Source organism: Lissotriton vulgaris, chromosome 9, assembly GCF_964263255.1.
Source record: "Lissotriton vulgaris chromosome 9, aLisVul1.2, whole genome shotgun sequence".
Classification (NCBI taxonomy): domain Eukaryota; kingdom Metazoa; phylum Chordata; class Amphibia; order Caudata; family Salamandridae; genus Lissotriton; species Lissotriton vulgaris.
In genome coordinates this window covers 501,468,851-501,489,783 of record NC_141697.1, presented here as the reverse complement: position 1 = coordinate 501,489,783, position 20,933 = coordinate 501,468,851, and the positions used below count along the sequence as shown (strand labels likewise).

General features: G+C 43.4%; 1 protein-coding gene across 1 annotated transcript in view; it reads left to right on the top strand.

Moving 5' to 3' along the window:
• LOC147690325 (phospholipid-transporting ATPase IK-like) overlaps positions 1 to 20,933 on the top strand; it is a 1,699,388-nt gene that overhangs the window by 1,116,521 nt on the left and 561,934 nt on the right. The window contains exon 15 of the mRNA XM_086937963.1: positions 9,558 to 9,746. Within this exon, the coding sequence (XP_086794089.1) occupies positions 9,558 to 9,746 (189 nt within the window). The remainder of the gene's footprint in view (positions 1 to 9,557; positions 9,747 to 20,933) is intronic.

The window sequence follows — 20,933 nt, the reverse complement described above, 5'->3', positions numbered from 1 at the left end:
GTTTGACATGCGTTGTTCAATAGACTGGATAAGTTGAGTTAAAACTAAGGATTCCACCAAGTTCTGTGCAATAAACTTATACTGGTGCAGAACTAACAATTGTGAGATGACCATATCAGTGCCCAACTCATCAACATTAACCACACCAGGGGATACCTCCTTTTCATTAGTTCTTAATGTTTGGCTCCTCGAACACTTGTGAACATAGATAGAACAATAGGATGAGATTTTGCATGCAACAAAGGGCCTTGGGGCTTCTTTCCATTGATGGTTTTAAGTAATTTAGGGGAACTAGAGCGATTAAGTATGTTTCCAACCAATCCAGGGGCAGGCTCTAACCCTGGCTCTGTGGATTACATTAAGCAACCAAATTGCAAGCATCTAGAGGGCAATTTCTTTCTATACATACTATTCTCAATCTAACTCAAATACAGGGAAAGTATACACTCTGGCTCAAGCTTCCAATGGATTATATGACCAATGGTTAATGGAGGCAAATAGTTGATTAATCCAAGAGATAAGGTGAACAAGTACCTGGGCCATTAAGAGGTCAACTCACACCTCTTTACCACCTCTAAACATGCATGATTCGCAGAGGCTTATGGAAAATTCCTTTAAATGCATCCACTGATGCATGGAAGAAGAATGACTGTACAGTACTCCAGGACTTCCAGTGGTAGGCACAGGCGGGGCCAACTGACACACCCCGCAAGCCGCACCCAGTACTTACTGGCCCGCTTCCGCGGGGGACACAAGGTACACTCCCTGCAGCCGACTACGGATGCAACGCTCGAGCCAATTTACACAAGAGAGGCAGATGGCCTCAAAAGGTCAAGGTTGTGATCGAGGTCAAGTCCAGGCCAAGGCCACTTATCTCCCTTGACACACCCAGCTCTCAGGCTCTCTCTCCGCCTCTCTGCCCCACTACCTTGGACCTCAATGGACCTCAATAGGCTCTCGGACAGCTCACACCACCAACCAGTTTATCAGGCTAGCAGTGGTAGAAGAACAGCTAAGCCCGAGCAGCAGCAGTAAAAGAGTCATGGCTGTGGCTGTGACTGTGGCTATAGCTGTAGATATGTCTAGGTCTGGTCAAAGACCAAGGCTGATGGAGAGTCAGTGAGACAGCTGCAGTGAGGCAGTCGTCCAAACGGGAGCACACCAGGCCACCCACAAGCCGCATCCAGACTTAGCTGGGCCACCTCCACGGGACCCCGGGCTTGCACACTGCGCACAGTATCTACCACAGTCGCGCTCAGCCCCCACTCCATACCCCTCTTCCCGTCAGACCTTGCTGGAATGGAACTCACCTTGCTAGAATTCGAATCGACCAGTCCGGGCTATAACGAAACGAATCGCCAGCTCCGCAGATTCGGAGATTACAACTGCAGTGGATCCGCTAACCCGATACTCCAATGCAGCCTCGCCCTTGTTAGTCCAGCACCCAGCACCAGGGTTCGTGTTCACATTCCACTTCTCATTCATGTCTCAAGCTCTCCCTTGCAATGAACACTTTCCCTGAAGTGAAAACATGGAGGAAACCATTAAAAGATGTAAAAAAAGATGTGTGTTAAAAATCCTTTTTTATGTTTCAACTACAGGCAGCTTAGCTGCCTGTTGCCGAAGAGTTTTCATGAACTATGCAAAGCATAGAGTGGGCTTTGGGTCAGCCCCTTCGTTACGATTGGATGGCATTCTCATCTATCTCACGTCATTGCTCCTGAGTCAATTGCTTGTCTCCCGATTCATTTGTCTGTCCCAGACATGCTCATTTTGATCTTACTGTGTTTTGTTTGGATGGCATGTATCCTTCCATTTGCAAAAGTCAAGACTATTTTCTCTACTTTTCCATTTGCTTCTGCTTCCCTCTCTTCCTCCTGCTCCACCTTGTTATTAAAAACAACACCCCACAAATCCAGTGCCCCTTGACCCCTCTGCAGAGGATGTGCTGTGAGCACCGCCTGCCTCTGTAACAGCTGACAGCCATCTAAAAATGTTTTTCAACTAGTTCAATATGACCACAGATGTCTGGTAGGTGAGCATCTGTGAATACATTTTCAAATGCCTTAAAAATCAGTTCAAAGATGATTGATGGTTGTGCGCATCTGCCGCAGCCATCCTTGAAGTGTAAGGCAATTGCAGATGCGAGCGCATCTGCAGTGACTGTGTAAGAAAACAAATAGTCATTGGCAAAAAACAGTCTGTTTCATAGCTGAGACCTAGTGAATTTACAGTGCTTACTCTCCTTTGAATCCTTGTTAGTCATTCAATTCATTTGATTGTTTTTCACTACAACAGTGAAGCCTCTATAGGTGTGATTCTGCTTAGGTACTGTCGCTTTTTCATGCTGCTTCTACAAATTGTTACTCTGCAGCTCAATTTGTTGTACATATTAATTGATCCTGTTTAGGGCTACCTCCTGTAATGTTTCAAGGTACACTATTACTAGTAAACTTGTTGTAACTCTACCTATTCATTTATAAGTCTTTATCATCAATTTGACGTAATCAGTTTATTATGTTTTTAATTTCAACGTTTAGGGCCCTATTAAGATGTTGGGTGGAATTTGCTTCGCATGCAACTGATCAATGTTCGGTCGCATTCCTATACTTTACAATGGGAGCATGTATTTCAGCTGGAATGCATGCCTCCATTGTAAAACAGGATGTGCAGTTCATCCCTGTGCCCCGTGGCAGGCACCTCAATGTGCCTGCCACAGGGTGCAGGGATCACAGGGGTGCACAATAGGTGTCCCCTCCGCCTCCAACCAGAGGCTGTGCACCCAAGGGGGCCTGCTGTGGCCCCCAAAATTGAGTTCTGCCTGCCTTTCTGTGTCGGAAAGGTCAGCAGGGAAAGGCTGCTGAAACCCGACATTGTAATCCCTATATTGGAAAGTGCCTCCCTTGGGATTACTGGCTGCGTTCCAACTAGTCAGTTGGAATGACTGATCAGATTCCTTTCCGACCGCCTCCATCGTAAGGAGGTGGTCGGAAAGGAATTTGACCAACATTTTATGAAGCGGTCGGAAAAGCTCCAACCGACAGTCAGAGCCTTTTCTGACCGCATCGTAATCGACCCCTAAGTCTTAATGAATAATTAGGGCTGAATTAATTGCTAAATACCAACGCTTTTAAAGCTTGTAATTTGAGTTTTGATTTTTTGGGGCGAACTGAATTCATTAGGTAGAATTGTCAGATTAATATTTTTTTCTAGTCCTACCTAGTCCTTTTCTGCACAAATGTCTAAACTGTCCTTTTTCCCTATGCCCCGACTGGACTCGTACCAGCAACAGTAAACCCGCAACCAATCAGTCCCCCCCACCAAAACCTATTCCACGGGTTTGGTGATTTGCCGCTCTCTACCCAGCCACGCCAATGACATCTGGCTATTACTGTCTTCCAGATCCTGGGACGCATTATTTTTAACTGAGACCTGGATTAAAGACTCCTCCAACCCAGACATCGCCCTAGCTATACCCACTGGTTACAGCTTTGCCGGATTAAGCCGTGAAGGCTCCAAAACAGGTGGAGGAATCGTTGTGATCCTAAAGAATCACCTAAAAATCACCTCAAGGAAAATTCTAAACATTAAGCCTATTGAAGCTCTATACTTCGCAATCACAGACTCCACAACAGCCATTTCCTCAGGGATCTTGGTCTATAACCCCCCGCACACCCCCCAACCCGCCGTCCTAGAGCTATTGGCAGTTGCGGCAGATCTCTCCCTTAAACACCCCCACTTCATGGTACTGGGAGATTTCAACCACCACGTTGATGTAAGTAGCTGTAACCGCGCATCCCAACTCCTTGAATCTATGCAAAATATAAATTTGATGCAAAAAGTAAAAGGCCCCACTCATACTGCAGGTCACACCCTCGACCTTATTTTCTCGAACTGCGAGAAATTTAAAATCCTTCCCCCCCCCTACCTCTGTCATGGTCTGACCATTTCTTAATACCTTTCGAGCTACCTTTGACTCAAATTGTCAAACAGGAATCTGCCATCAGAACTCAAGGCAGAAAATTGCACAAACTCACACTTCCTGCCCTAGAGCAAAATTACCATAACAGTTTGAACCTTCTTCCGGACGATCTCAACGAAGCGGTGCGTATACTAAATAGTGACCTAAAGACCGCTATTGAGAAAGTTGCCCCTTTACAAATCCTTACTTCCCGCAGACAAAAACCTTCGGCCCAATGGTTCACCCAAGAACTACGGGCACACAGAAGCATGTACAAAAAGTTGGAACGACTTTGGAGACAGAACTATGATCCAGGAGCCAAGGCCCTTTACCGACAAGGCCTTAAAGAGTTTCGCAAACTCAAACGCTACTCCATGAGCACCTATTTTTCAGATACTATTGCCAAAGCAAAAAACTCGACCAAGGTCCTATTTAATATAGTGAAAGATTTCACTCATCCCAGTGCACTGTCCACTCCAGTACCTATGTCCCAAGCACTGAGTGAAAACCTATCAAACTTCTTTGAAGAAAAAATTGCCAACATTGCGGCAACTATTCTTCAGAACGGTACCGACATCACCAAAGACCTAGCTTCCAACTGCAAGCATGCATTCACTGCATTCCAACCACTTACCAAGGAACTTGCTCTGAATTTATTTTTGGAATGTAAATCTGGCTCGCCTTTGGACCCAGCCCCAGCCCTTATCATGAACGAAATTGCCCCCCTAATCATTAACCCCTACTCGACATCTGGAATTCCTCTTTACTCACTGGAGTTGTTCCCTCCGCCTGGAAACACGCAATGCTAATTCCAATCCAAAAAAAAACTGCCATTGATCCTACCTGTCTAAACAACTACCGACCAATCTCACTTCTACCCAAGCCCGCAAAAGTTCTTAAAAAAAGCTGTTCAAAAACAACTGTCCCACTACCTGGAATCTAACTCCTTATTCCACAACACCCAATCAGGTTTTAGACCAGACTATAGTACTGAGTCGGCGCTACTCGAGGTATCCGAGTCGATCCGAGAATGCACGGATAGGGGTGAGGAGGCCATGTTGGTCCTCCTCGACCTATCCGCTGCATTTGACACCATCTCTCATGACAAACTTCTGGCTCGCCTGCAAGAAGTAGGTGTCTGCGGGTCCCCCCTCTCATGGGTAAAATCTTTTCTTACAAACAGAGTACAACAAGTGATGCTGGGATCCTTTCTCTCCTCCAAAAAACCACTGATCTGGGGCGTTCCGCAGGGCTCTGCCCTTAGCCCGCTCCTTTTCAATGTATATCTCAAACCACTGGCAAAAGTAGTTGAATCCTGTGGCTTCTAAGTAACCTTCTACGCAGACTACACCCAACTGGTGTTCTTCTTCAAAGACCACACCGAAAAATCATTTAACAACTTTCGCCTTTGTATGCTTAATATCGCCTCCTGGATGTCTGCCAACAACCTAAAGCTCAATACAGACAAGACTGAAGTCTTATTCTTTAATCAAAAATCACCCTTACCTTCCAATCTCTGGTGGCCGACTGAACTCCCGGAACCAGTTCAAGCCGCCCGAAACCTAGGCTTTCAATTTGACACCCCCCTCTCCTGTAAGACTCAAATCAACAAAGTCACCTCAGCCTGTTTCGGGAAGCTACGAATGATAAAAAAAATCATCCCCTACCTACCGCTTGACTCCCGAAAAACAGTAGTCCATGCTCTCATCACCGCTCATCTAGACTACGCCAACAGCTTGTACGTAGGTGCCCCTACTTACCTCATTAACCAGCTACAAAAAGTTCAGAATGCTGCAGCAAGGCTAATTTGCAATATCCCTTACCGTCATGCCATTTCACCCCACCTGATCAAACTTCACTGGCTCCCAATAAAACTGCGCATTCAATTTAAAGCCTTAACCCTGGCCTTTAGAGCTCTCAATGACCGAGGCCCCACCTACCTACGTCGCAGAATGAAGTTTTCACAAGCACCACGAAACCTCAGATCCAACCATCTCCGCCTCATGATCTGCCCCCGTTTTCGTCTTGCACGCACGGGACGAAGGGCCCTTGCAGTAGCCACTTCCAAACTATGGAATCAGCTGCCCACAGAGTTAAGATTTCTGACGCCAGAACCCCTATTTCGGAAAAAACTAAAGACCTGGTTATTTTCCCAGATCGAATTCTATTCCTTCCTTTCATACTCCCCTGACCCTTCTGAGATAATGTCTTCAGCGCCGGGACACCTCCGTCGGAGGTAGCTGTGCGCTCTACAAAATACTAAATAATAATAATAAATAATAATAATAATTGAGTAAATGATGTCATTTTACTGATATGTGTTATTTATTTTTGTTATTAATCACTGTTTGAAAATGTCTAAGATTTTTTTTATACCAATAGGAACATAAATAAAAACGAATTAAATACATTGGAGTTAAAACATTAAAAAATGGGCATAGAAGTATATCTCAAAACCTAATTTCTGTGTAGGACTCTTCCTGCAATAAAACTGCAGATGAGTACAAGGACACCAGAAATATGACACACATATAGTGCAATAATACAGGTAATTCCCAGCTGGACCACTTGAACTACTTGAACTAAAAGGGCCTTGGAAGTGGAAGTGGGTGGCCTACAGTTGCAGACAAATTAGCTCCTGGGCTGACCTTAAATATAAAAATATAAAATAGAATTCACAGCTCAGGGCCGGTTTGGAATGGTTTTCCCGAATAGGAATTGCAACAAAGAGAAAGCAACCCCATTCCACCAGGCAGCAGATTAGTATAAGTCGCATTTTATTGGCAGGCAAAGTCTTGTCTAAATACAATTTATTTTATTCTCAACACCAAATTATGTTTGATTAATTTGCCACTGAAAATTGGCTAATATGATAAAATATTACAGTAACTGATAAATTATTATTTTAAATTTATGTTTAAAATCATAATGTTTGTCATTCCAATATGTATGTGTTGAAGCTCTAAATAGGTACATCAAAACTTGTTCATAAGTAACAATATGCTACAGGTGCAAGACACCTGTGTTCAGCAGGTATGTGTTCCGAATAGTTTGTTTGAACTGGACCCACCTCTGCAGCATATTTATTCCTTAAAAAGAGAAACTAACTGGTATTCCTTAAACCCGGCAGGTCTCCGGAGCAGCACGCGTCGTACCGTCCCATCTCACTCCTGAATGTGGAGGCGAAGGTCCTGGCCAAAGCACTGGCTTATCGGCTTCTCCCGCATATTCCCACTCTGGTACACCCTGACCAGACCGGGTTTATGCCCTAGAGGGCGACCCGCCACAACATCAGGCACACGCACGTGGCAGTGACGGCCAGCGGACAGCTGGGGGAGCCAGCAGCGCTCTTGTTGGCCGACATGCATAGGGCCTTTGATTCCCTAAGCTGGGTATATTTATTTGCTCTTCTGCGGAAACTTAATCTGGGCCCAAGATTTCTGGCCTATCTAATGCTACTATACACCGATTTGACTGTGTTGGTGTGGGTGGGAGGAGCGATTTCTCGTTCTTTCTCCATTCAGCAGGGCACGCGGCAGGGCTGCCACCTCTCGCCGTATCTCTTTGCTCTCGCCATGGAGCCACTGGCGGACTGGGTGCGCATTGATGCCCAGCTTCGGGGCTTTGAGTGGGTGCCGGGGTTCTCGGACAGAATAGCACTATACGTGGACGATGTCCTGTTTTTTCTTACGGCTCTGGACGGGGCCGCGGTTGCTGCGTATACTATAGATATTTGGGGAAACCTCAGGATTGTACATGAACCCACGTAAATCTACGTTATGGGTCCCGGGGATTGACTGAAAGTGGGAGCTTGGGCTGCACCGGTTCAATTGGCGGTGGTGGAAATTAAGTATTTGGGGGTCTTCCTGTCGGATGAGCCAGCGGTGTCCTGGGAACGCAATCTGCTCCGGGTGTGGGACTGTACCCGGGAGGATATTAAGGTGTGGTCCCATATGCCCCTGTCCATATATGGGCAATCTTTAATATGGTGGTGCTTCCCCGCCTCTGTAAGCTGCAGAACCATCCACACCAGATCCCACCCAGATGGTTCCGGCAAGTGTACGCAGCGCTGGGACAGTTTCTGTGGGAGGGGGGCAGGGTGAGGGTGGCTCTGCGCACTTGTTTCTTGTCTACATACTCCGGGGGTCTCGCTTCATCAGATGTCCTCTCCTATTATCAAACCTCACATCTGCTGGTCCTTAATGAGTGGTGGTATGGGGGGACCCAACATATGCGGTTGAGCGGCAACTTATGGGACGCCATTCCCTACACATGCTATTATACTTCGCACCGCTTCGGAGGTCCTTTCCGCCTGCCACGCAGATAGTATTCCCCATCTGGAGACAGGCTTTACGCAGGATGGGGTGGTGGAACACCTTGACCCGGGAGACCCCCCTTTGGGGCAACGGACACCTGCCTCAGTTGGCAGCACTACAGGGCTTCCGGGGGTGGGATGCAATAGGCATCTCGGTCCTGGGTGATGTTATGACGGGTCTGACACTCACATCATTTCAGGACCTGCAGGAAGAATATTAGATGCTGCAAACTCAATTCTACCTTTATTTGCAATTTAGGCACGCTCTCGCTCCCAGCCTAGAGGGCTTTGAAGCACTCCCTGACTTTAGCCCCATAGAAGCGAAGGTATTCATGGATGCTCTTCCAGACCACAAGATCTCCCGCCTATACCAAACGTTGTTCCTCCACTGTTCTCTCAGCCTGCAGAGGCTTAAGAATGCATGGGAGGCGGATGTGGGTGAATTGGAGGAGGAGGACTGGGTTGAGGCTCTAGTGAGCCCTCAAGGGGCGGCATTAGCAACGCGTTTGCGGTCAGTGCAATTCAAATATTTACACAGTGTATTTCTCTAGAGAGTGCCTTTGAAGGGCAGGAATGGTTGCATCACCTGAGTGCCTCCGCTGCCAAAGGGAGAAGGGTACGCTCTTACATAAAGTCTGGAGCTGCCTTTGACTACATAGATTCTGGAGGGGGATCTACTCTTGCTTATCAGAGGTATTGGGATGGGAACTCCCTTACACACACCGCGTCTGGCCCTGCTGCATGTTATGGAGGGAGTGGGGGGCAATCTGTACAAACGGCATCTCCTGCTGTTAGGTCTCACACTAGCGAAAAGGGATATCGCCAAGGCCTGGAAGGCGCCCAGTAGCCGTATGGAAAACTGGGCTGGATTTCTGTATGGGGCTCGAACAACCTATTTTCCTGACCGGGGGTGCCCGCGCAAACATTACAAGATATGGTAGGGTAGACCACCGGGGTCTAGAACTGGACCCACCACGGAGGCTGGGGCATGCTTGCCGAACTGATTCATGTGCAGTTCTCATGTGTAAACGGTGGCGGGTGGGATGACCCGGAGGGACTGTGATTCCTGGGTGTGCAGCTGCTAAGTGGACAGACTTATGTGACATGGGCGCAATCTGGGGGGTGGGGGGAGTTGGGGGGGTTTGTTATGCAGTGTTTTTTTGTCTATTATCCATAACATTCAAAGTCACGACTCGTTGAATTGCAATATTTGCCTTACGACATGGAAAATATGATGGATTATCCTACATTTATTCTTCTCACCGCAACCTCCTTTTCCAGGCAACCTTGTTTACCAGGCGGCCTCTCCAGACGAAGAAGCCCTGGTCACTGCAGCTAGGAATTTCGGCTACGTCTTCGTTGCCCGCACACAGGATACGATCACAGTCAAAGAGCTTGGAGTAGAAAGGATCTACAATGTGCTAGCTCTAATGGATTTTAACAGCGACCGCAAGAGGATGTCTGTTCTAGGTGAGCTGAAATGTCTGGGGCAGAGAAGGGGCAAGGATAACTTGAATTCTGCAGGGGGTATCTAACACTTTACGGCTGAGCAGATATAGTGATACATATTTTGAGGGGTGTGTGGTACTTTTACTCTTCAAGAAAACTTGTTAGAAAGATTGTTGTTAGAAAATTCTGATTCAATTTAGGTAAACACCTCCGCCAACCAGAGGAACACAATTGTATTAACGCTCTCATTACCCAGGAAAGAGATTTGCTAATATGGTGCACTATATAAATGCCCTCAATTCAACCCAACGGAAAGAAAAGAACTATAAGATGCCCCACTTCATAAGGTAGAGAATTGTTTGCTGTAAAACACATCTATCTAGTAGAGATAATACAAGTTACACTCTCGGGGCCAGATGAACAACCATAGTAAATTGCAACTCACAATCTGCACTAGATTGCGAGTCGCATATTGTGAGACGCAATTTACGATGTACAACAGTGTCAGAGACACTGATTGCGATTCCCAATGGGGTCGCAAAATGCGAGGCTCATTAAAATTATTGAGGCACTAGCATTTTGCGACCCCATTGGGAAAACCTGGCCCTCCCAGGGATGGTGGCCTGCTGGGCTCAGCAGACCACCATATCTGGGACTGCTTTTAAATAAAGCAGCTTTTTTTTTTAAATGCAGCCCGTTTTCCTTAAAGGAAAACGGGATGCATTTGGAAAAAAAATGAAACGATTTTGTTACATTTTTTAAGGGCATGCAGTGATCCCTGGGACTACTGCCTGTCCCTCAAAAATATTTTCTCATGCATTTGCAAAGAGGAAGTGTTCCCCTAGGGACCCCTTCCCATTTGCGATTGCATTACAACCTACCTGATGTAGGAGGTAATTTAGGAGTGTTTGGCTATCGCAATTGCGGTTGTAAAACATTCATACATGGCTCATGAGGCGCTAAAACAACAGGAACGTCCCTTCCTAATAGCAAGTCACAAAACCTATTTTGAGAGTCTCTAATTGATTAGCGAGTTGCAAAATAGGTTTTGTACATGGGCCCAAGGTTTTTAGTGTGCGCAAGCGGGTCTAAAACCTGTTTGTGCACGCTAAAAACCATTGCAGATTTGGCCCTCAGTTCTTTGTTGAAACTATTTTATATAAATTTCGAGTAGGACGCACTGGATTAAAGGGTGGACTACTCAGACAGGGGAGATTGAATTTGGGTTTTACGGGTCTTGTGGGGTAACTGCGCTTGTAGTACACTATCTGCAGCTATGCATGCAGTAGGTGATTGATACAGAGACAGCGCTTCCAGGTCAGGATTAGTGATCTTGCAATATGTAGAGTCGCTATGAAGTGTACTTCTGTTGGAGACTTCTAACTTCTAACAAAAGATTTGCCACATTGTGAATATCCCCAAGCACCAAAATGGATCTTGAAAATTCAGAGCAGTGCTCTTGCATGCTAGCAGGTGGCACCATGTGACTACACATCAATGACATTCCCCTCAAGAAATGATAAACTGAACGACCTATAATTGTATCCATGCCCTCTAACATACGTTCCTTTCTTTCCACGTCTTCAGACATGGATCCAGGGCTTGGCTCCTCTTTTTTTCTTCACTTATGAAGATAATGTTTTCCTCTGAAATGCTTTTCCAGTGTGCAAGGGATTACACCCCCTAAGCTACAGGGAGCCTTGTAGAGACTGTCACAAACAAATGTCTGTGACAGATGCCCATGACGTGTGATTTTGATGCTTGGGTTCATTGCATTACTCCACAGCCTGCGTCAACTGTGCCCAGATGAACCTGAAATCCACCCAAGATCAAATGGTGAAGTTCTAATTTGAGAAGCACCAGAGACTGCACATAGGTTGTGCTCCAAGTGAAAGCCGAGAATGTGGCCCCTTTCCCAGGCTCGCTCTCTCTTCCAAAGTTATTCCCAAGGCTGATCTTGCTAGCTGTTGAAGTTTTAGGATAAGTCAAAGATGAAACACAAGAAGTCAAAGCAGATTCGGAACCTTCCTGTCATACTGACAAGGTATGAGGGCATCGCTGTGAATATATGTTCCTTTCCCGTATTCATTTTCCCCGCAGGGAATCACAACGTGGTCGTGACAACGACAGCGTTGTGATTCCGCATACCATTAGTCCGCAAGTCGAAACAACGACTATACACTTCTACTCCCCTGATTTCCTCCAATGCCTAAGGGGAGCTGTAAATGGAAACTGTCTGCACTCCATGCCTCCATCTAAGGACCATATCAGCTGCCTCCACTGTTCTTTCAAATTCTGTCCATCTCTTAAAGCCCCGACCCCTGCTAAGAACCAAACACCTTTTAAAATGCTGCTATTAAACTGTAGATCTTTTCCCAAACATACTACTGAAATCTCTATTTTATTAGAGGAGGAACATCCTGATGCTCTGTTTCTAACTGAAACCTGGCTCAACAAGGAGTCTGATCCAGTCCTTGCACAGTCCCGCCCTCATGTCTACCTTATTCAGCACTTAGATCGCAGGAGCGGCAACGGTGGTGGCATTACAATTATTTACAAAGACCTGTTTAAATGTCGCATTACAGATGGCCTTCTACCTGACTGTGAGAATCTTTCTTTTTCGATAAGCTTCTCGTTTACCCACTCATTCTCAGGCCTATTCATTTATCGCCAACCCGGAGCCTATCGACAATTTCTTAAAGTTCTTCCCGAAACCGTTGCTTACCTAGCCAGTTCCCCTTCCAACTTCACTATATTAGGTGATCTTAACCTGCATTTAGACAACCCCATAGACTCTGTTGCTTCTGAGTTAGTTAGGAATTTTTCAGCACTCCAGTTCAAACAAAGCGTCTCTCGAACCACCCATGTCAGGAGACATTGCCTGGATCCCATTTTCACTAATAGTGAGGAACTTTCAGTGGGGGTCCCAACCCCGCTGCAGTGGTCAGCCCACTTTTTGATTTCTCTGCCATGGGACATCACATGTCCACTCTCCTAATTTAGTATAGTTGGCAGTCAGGAAAGCGCCTGGTCTAAGCTTCCCCTAGAACAGTGGGTTTCTGCTCTCAAAGCCACTAGGCCTTCTAGCGATCTGAACCCCATCACGGCCAATGATAAGTTTAACAAATGGATTGAGTCCTCTCTAGACTATGCTCTTCCCAAAAGATCTACTTATAAAAAAGTGAGGCCCACGATCACTCCATGGTACTACCCTAAGCTCTGCGAATATAAGCAAATCTGCAAAAGATTAGAAAGAAGATGGAGTAGGGACTAGGTGGAATCTAGCAAACTAAAATATAGGGAGGCTATTAAAATCTATCAAGCTGAAGTCAAATTTGCCCAAGCTGCCTACTATGAGGAAAAAAATCAGCCACACATCTAATTCCCCGTGGGAAATTTCCACATTGCCAAAACTCTTCTTAAACTTCCCTCCCCACAAGCAACCACTGATGGCGTCCTCGGCCACTGCAATGATCTGGCAGAGTTCTTCTATGAGAAAATCCAAAACATATATATCACCTTCCCCCTCACAGCCAGTCAAAAAGACCCGTCTCCTAATATTGTCTCACCTCATTGTACCCAAGCGTTGTTGGAAGAAAATCCCTCTGTTGGACCTTAAACAATTAGAATCCATCTTGGCTCTCGTTAAATCAGGTTCTCCTAGGGATCCCGCCCCTCCTCATGCTCTGACCTCAGCCACTGTAACAATTCTTCCAGTGATTCTTGAATTGCTCAATTCCTCAATTTTTTCTGGATTGGTTCCCCTGCCATGGAAATGTGCAATGGTGAAAGCACTACTTAAAAAAACAAGTCTTGACCCGGATAATTTGGGGAACTATCGTCCTATTTCCCTCCTCCTAGTGCTTAGTAAAATCCTTGAGAGGCATGTTAATTCAGTCCTGTCCGGGTTCTTAGAGTCCAACAATCTCTTCCACTCCTCACAGATGGGGTTCTGCCCCCAACATGGGATGGAAACACCTATTTTAGCAGTGGTTGAAGAGTCAAGGTAAATTCTGGACCAAGGTGGTACAGAGGCTATTATCCTCCTGGACCTCAGCGCTGCATTCAACACCGTCAAATATAACATCTTTGCTCTCAGACTCAGGAGTCTTGGGGTGACAGGGAGTGTCATCACCTGGCTGCAATCCTTCTTAGAAGACAGGTCCTTTCAGGTCTTCAAAGGAGATATCATTTTTAAGCGTATGTCTCTCAGCTGCGGTGTGCCTCAGGGATCCTCCCTGAGCCCTAGACTGTTTATTGTCTAGATGATTCTGTTGGCAGAGAGAGTCGTCCATATGGCATAAAAATTGTTACTTACGCTGAGGACACACAACTCATGGTGGCCTTAAACCACCCGGGAAATACATACTCTGACCTAGGCCCCTGCCTGTAGAAGGTATCCAAATGGATTGAGCTCTCATGCTTGAAACTAAATGGAAATAAGACAGAGCTTATGCTCCTTGGCAACTCTCCAATCTTCAACTCAGGGTTACTGTGGCCTAATTGTCTTGGCCCTGCTCTAGCACCAAAGAATCAGATCAAACCTTTGGGCATGTGGCTGGATCACTCCATGAATTTTGAATATCAGGTGGCGAAACTATCGCCCACGTGCTATGGCAATCTAAGGATGCTTCACAAAATACTTCCTCTCCTCCCATCCGTACAAGAAGGATAATGGTCCAGGCTCTTATTCTATCATGCCTGGAGTATGGGAATGCCCTTTATCTAGGAGCCCCCCAATCTACCACCTCCAAGCTACAGATCGTTCAGAACTGCGCAACTCGCCTGCTCCTCCAGACCCCGTACCGGCAATCTGCCAAGCTGGCACTGAAGACTCTTTATTGGTTGCCTAAATTGGAGAGAATCAAATTCAAGGCTTTATGTATCACACACAAGTTCTTCTGGGAAAAAGGAGTGACAATTAGTCTGTAAAGAAAGCCAAGGGAACCTTCCAGGATAATAACAAGGCAAAATCCAGTAAAAGTAAGTAAGCAGATCCTTTAATATCCAGCCAGATCAGCAGCGTACAATTTGAATGACGTTTAACTGCCCAGCAATACTATTTATATAACTCACTTAACATTCAAGGAACAACCACAGACACGCGACACAGATCCGCATGCACACCGCAACATTCAAAGAACAACATACTGACACGCGACACAGATCTGCATACACACCGCACGCGAACACAACACGCGACATACACACATTCAAACCATTACAACACACTTATTGTTTGTGAATGACGCGCGTGCGTTCACGCGCGTCATTTCAAACAATAACCTTATACCACACACCTCCCTCCTTTTTTTTTTAAGTAAGGACAAAATCACTGAACCGTGACGGAATTCTGCGACACCTCGAACTTCTCAATAACTCTTGCGTGTTGGAATCACAATTGGTAGAAACAGTAGGTGATTCGGATGACTTTGAATTGTCTGCATCAACATCCAAAAACACATTAAATGAGTCATCTTCGTCCAAAACCACATTAGATGAATCATCTTCAGAAAATTCTTTGCTGATGTTAAATTTTGAAACTCTGCTAAAATGCCAAACACTTCCATCGAATACCCTTACAGCATTCTTAAATACTTCAACAACCTCAACAGGATCAGACCACTTCGCTAGTCCTTTATGTACATAACTACCTTTTTTAATCTCACAAGATCTCCCACACGAATGGGCACACAACTCCTTGTTCCCACTTTTGACAAATCCTTCTTCATTTTCTCCTTATAAACATCAACTTTCCTGCGAATTTCTCCAAAATCAACTTCTGCAAAATCAATACGACTACTATCCTTGTTCTTTAACCACCAAGGAACCAAATTAGTACTGGGTTTGCGCCCTCTCAACATCTCAACAGGAGATAGCAATGTAATAGCATTGGGTGCAGTCCTGTATGATAACAACATGGACTGTAATGCTTTGTTCCAGCAAAAACCACCTTTGACGGTCAATTGAATAGCCTCCTTGACCACTCTATTGAATCTCTCTATCTGACCATTGGCTTCAGGATGGAATACCGCTATTCTTCTGTGAAAAATACCACATCGATTAAAGTACCTCTCCATTTGCTTACTAACAAACTGTGGACCATTATCCGTTACTACTTCTTGAGGAATACCCTCTCTGCAGAAAACTTCATCCATAAACTGTATAATAACATCACTAGTAACTTCTCTGACCATCTTTATTTCTGGCCATTTTGAAAAATAGTCTATAAGTACTATACCAAAAGAATGCTGTTGTGGCAATACGCCAAATGGTCCAATAATATCAATACCAATTTTATTCCAGGGTGATGCAGGTAATTCAACAGGTTGTGGTACACTGGGTAAAGCTTTAGCTGTTTTATCACTTTTAGCACACAATTCACACAGTTTTACCTGTTGCTCAACAAAATAATCAATACCCGGCCACCAGAAATTGTTCTTTAAACGTCTTCTAGTGATTGATATTCCAAAATGCCCCACATGAGCTAAATCCAGAAATCTTTTCCTAAGACCAAAAGGTGGAATAAATTTATCATTCCTTAATAGAATGCCATTTTCTATCGTCAGTTCATCCTTAATTTTATGATAACTCATTAATCCTCCTGTAAAATTCCTTCCTTCAGGCCAACCCTTCAGCACATATTCCTTAACTTCTTTGAGTTCTAAATCTTTGTTCATTTCTTCATTCCATATCTCCTCTTCTACTATTGAATTTTCTCCAAACACTCAAACACTAAATTAACATCACTATAAACATGTGCTACCTCACATTCATCTTTATCAACCACATCAGAATCTCTGCATGCCAATGGAAGTCTTGACATGCAATCAGCATGAACATTTGATTTCCCAGGAATGTATTCCAAGGAATACTGAAAATGTTGTAACCTAGATGAAAGTCTAGCTAACCTAGAAGAAAGCGTAAGTCCTCCGCCTGGTGATAATATATGCACCAAGGGTTTATGAACTGTTTTAATGGTAAATTTCGTTCCCCACAAAAAAGGTCGAAAATGTTCCGCGCCCCAAACACATGCCAAAAGTTCTCTTTCAATTACGGAATAATGTCGTTCTGACTCTCTCAACTTTCTTGAAGCATATGCTACAATCCATTCTTTACCCCATTCCTCTTGGATCAGCACAGCACCCAAACCACAATTACTTGCATCAACCGTCACAATACATTTCTTCCCAATCACAAATGGTTTGAGACAAGGTGCCTTAATAATCATTGACTTTACAGCATTAAAGGTTGCTGTCATAGTATCTGTCCATTCAAATTTTGCATTCTTCTTCAGGAGCATCCTGAAAGGTTCAATCACACTTGCATAGTTCTGGATAAATTTCACATAAAATTCCACAAGACCTAAAAAAGCAATTAACTGTTCTTTGTTCTGAGGAACAGGAGCTTTGCTAATGTTTTCCAAATGTGAAGTTTTAGGTCTAATGCCATTTGCACTAATACAATGTCCAAGATATTCCACTTCTTCTTTCCTGAATTTACACTTGGAAGCACGCAGAGTTAAACCTTTCTCCGATAAGGCGTTCAGTACTTTAAATAAATGTTTGTCATGTTCAATTATATCCTTCCCAAAGACCAAAATGTCATCTTGGAATGCAATTGCCCCAGTTAATCCAGTTAGTGTCTCTTTCATCAACCTTTGAAATACTGCAGCTGCGCTTGCTAACCCAAAAGGCATCCTACAAAATCTGTATAAACCTTCAGGTGTAATAAAGGCAGTTAAGTCTTTTGAATCTTCATGTAGGACCACTTGATGATACGCACTTGCTAAGTCTAGACACGAGAATATCTTGGCATTATCTAAAGTGGAAACCATTTCATGCAGATTGGGTAAAGGATGTGAGTCCACACAAATTGCATTGTTCAAACTGCGTAAATCTATGCATACACAAAGATCTCCCCCAGATTTGATCGAAATTACAATGGGTGAAACCTATGGAGATGATTCAATGGGTTCTATTATTTTCTTTTGACACATATCATTCAGAATTTCTCTTAATTTTTCTCTATAAGAAAGAGACACATTCCTGACTTTATGACGGACAGGCAAAGCATTCGCATGTACTTTTATCCGATGTTCAAATCGTTTATATTTTCCTAAATCATCGCAGAATAATTTAGGAAATTTCTCTTTAATTTCAGAAATCAAATCTTCTCCATTTTTACTTTGTACGGATTTGCTTGGTTCAGAGTCGATAGAATAAACAGGAGGATCAGCATTAGGATCAAGTTTCATTCCCAATTGTTCCTGGTGTGGCCAACCTAATAATGAATCACCAGATTTTGTAATATACACCTTCCCATGTGTAGAATGAGTTTTGAATTTGAGTTCAGCAATGAAGTAACCAATAAGTTGCAATCTATGGCCTGTATATCCACTTGGTGTGATATCTGGTTGTATCAAATTAACATCAGGCCAATTAGACTTAAATAAAGTGTCAGGTAGAATAGTGTACCATGAGCAAGAATCAACAAATACTTAGGTAGAAACTCCATTAACGGTGATATTACATGAGGGAATTTTTTTTACTTTAGGTTCCTTAGTTATGCACATTATAGTCTTTACATCAAATTCACAATCACTTGAACCTTCATGTTCCTGATCTTGGACTAAACTGACTCTCCTTGGTGCAGATCTGCAAACTTTTGAAAAATGTCCCTTTTTTCACATCTTGAACATATTTTGTCCAGTGCTGGACATAATTTCGAATTCCCTAGATGGTAACCACTACCACATCTAAAACAGTACATATTGTATGTTCTTGGGTCTGCTCTTTGCCACATATTCATCCTTTGATCTGATCTTTGCCACATATTTGTTCTTTGATCAGGTTTTTGCCATCTATTTCTGTTTTCATTTTTATACTGGTTATCATTCCTTGTATTAACAGTTTTCCCATATTTTCCTGAATCTTCTTTATTTACAATTAGAACATCAGGTTTATTGTTGTTTTGCGAACTAATTTCATCTACAAATTTTTCAGAGTGTTCTATTGACTTGGCAATTTCAATTGCAGCATTCAAGGTCATATCAGAAGTTGTCCATAACCTTTGTTGTATCTTTTTGTTATTAGTACACATAAGAATTTGATCTCTTAAAACTTGATCATAATTAATATGTTCGAAATCACATGTGACTGCTAATGCTCTCAATGTAGATACATAGTTATCAATGGACTCATCTGTTTGTTGTTTTCTTGAGTAAAATTTAAATCTTTCCATGACCATATTAATTTTTTTTCCATATCTAATAGCTAATTGTTTAGTAGCAATCTGATATACATTCAAATTAGAAGTATCACTTAAAGGAGGTAAACATTTGAATTCTTTAAGTGCTATCCCTCCAAGGCAGTGCTTTAATAAAGCTAATTTCCTTTCTGCTCCACAATCTTCTTCCTCTAGGACTTCAACATATGCTAAAAACATTGGTTCCCAAACATCCCATTCAATTGGAGGATCACCTTTAGTGGCTAAAAAATGAAGGAGGAGGTTGAATCCCTGTCATAGTTAATGAATAAGTGATCTAAACAGTAAATACAGATAAATTATTTTGCAGTTGAAATATTTGTGACTCACAACAGTGTGTGCGAATCACAGATGTCACTTACTGTTTGTTTTTCTCTTGTGAATATTCCTCAAGGCAGATTTATTCAAGTTGTTCACAATCCCCAAGTCAACTGAAGAAAATGAAGTATTTCCCTTTTTATTTAAGTAAAAACGATGATATCAAACAACATCCAGTAAAAGGAGCTCTTATAAATCTTTTCTTGTATTATCCAATAAGAAGCGTTATGTAGCATCCAATAGAAAATGCCAATGAAAAAAATCTTCGAGAGAAACAGCCAATGAAAACGATTTATACCGAAATGTGGAAAATCCTTTGAAAATGTACTCGTTGCACGCATGGAAACGTGTTCCTGATCGTCGCCAGTGTAAAGAAAGCCAAGGGAACCTTCCAGTATAATAACAAGGCAAAATCCAGTAAAAGTAAGTAAGCAGATCCTTTAATATCCAGCCAGATCAGCAGCGTACAATTTGAATGACGTTTAACTGCCTAGCAATACTATTTATATAACTCACTTAACATTCAAGGAACAACCACAGACACGCGACACAGATCCGCATGCACACCGCAACATTCAAAGAACAACATACTGACACGCGACACAGATCTGCATACACACCGCACGCGAACACAACACGCGACATACACACATTCAAACCATTACAACACACTTATTGTTTGTGAATGACGCACGTGCGTTCACGCGCGTCATTTCAAACAATAACCTTATACCACATAGTCAATCTATTGTCACCCCTTGCTGCCCTAACAAAAGTCTCCGATCTGCTAACCTCTTCCTCGCCGTACTTCCAAAAATAAATAGAGCAAGAAGTGGCGGGCGCTCCTTCTCTTACAATGCTGCTAAGCTATGGAACGCTCTCCCTCCCTACATACATTGGGAGTCCAACCTGATGCCCTTCTGGAAACTCCTTAAAGCTTGGCTGATAGCGCTGGGATGCCTAAGGGTAGCTACGCGCTTTATAAATGTTTTTTCATTCATTCATTAAAATAGACATAGAGAGCCTTAACAACAATATATAATGGGGCCAACTCATAGCACAACCCATCTTATCATCCCTGTAGTAATCCTGATGAAAAATTAATCTCCAGACGGGTACAAGATACAATGTATGAGCACAACCTTACCCGCTATCGGACATCAACAAGCCGTTTGTCTATGCCCAACATTGATGACGTATCTTCGTACACTTTTTGTGCACTAGATTACTGTGTGCACTCACATAATTTTTTTAATTAATTTTAATTATTTTTTTTCGTCCATAAGAATTGTTACATTTTTTTAAACCTTTTTTCAAAATCCTTTTCATTTTTCCCAATATCACATATAAAAAAAAAATACTCATCACTTTTTTTGTTGGTAAATTGAAAATTACGTTTTTGACAAACTTGATATAAGATTGCTCATCCCAGCAATTTGAAAGCCTATTTTTCACCGTGGCACGCATAGCTCAATGGAACGCGGAACCCGTTCCATCTGCAGGTGTTATTATAGATCGCGAATGCGCTCTAGTTCTACAGAGCAGCAGGGACGTTACATCGGCTTGACTCAGAACATTGGCACTCTGCATAAATAAACAATGAGCAGACATGACGGTAAGATT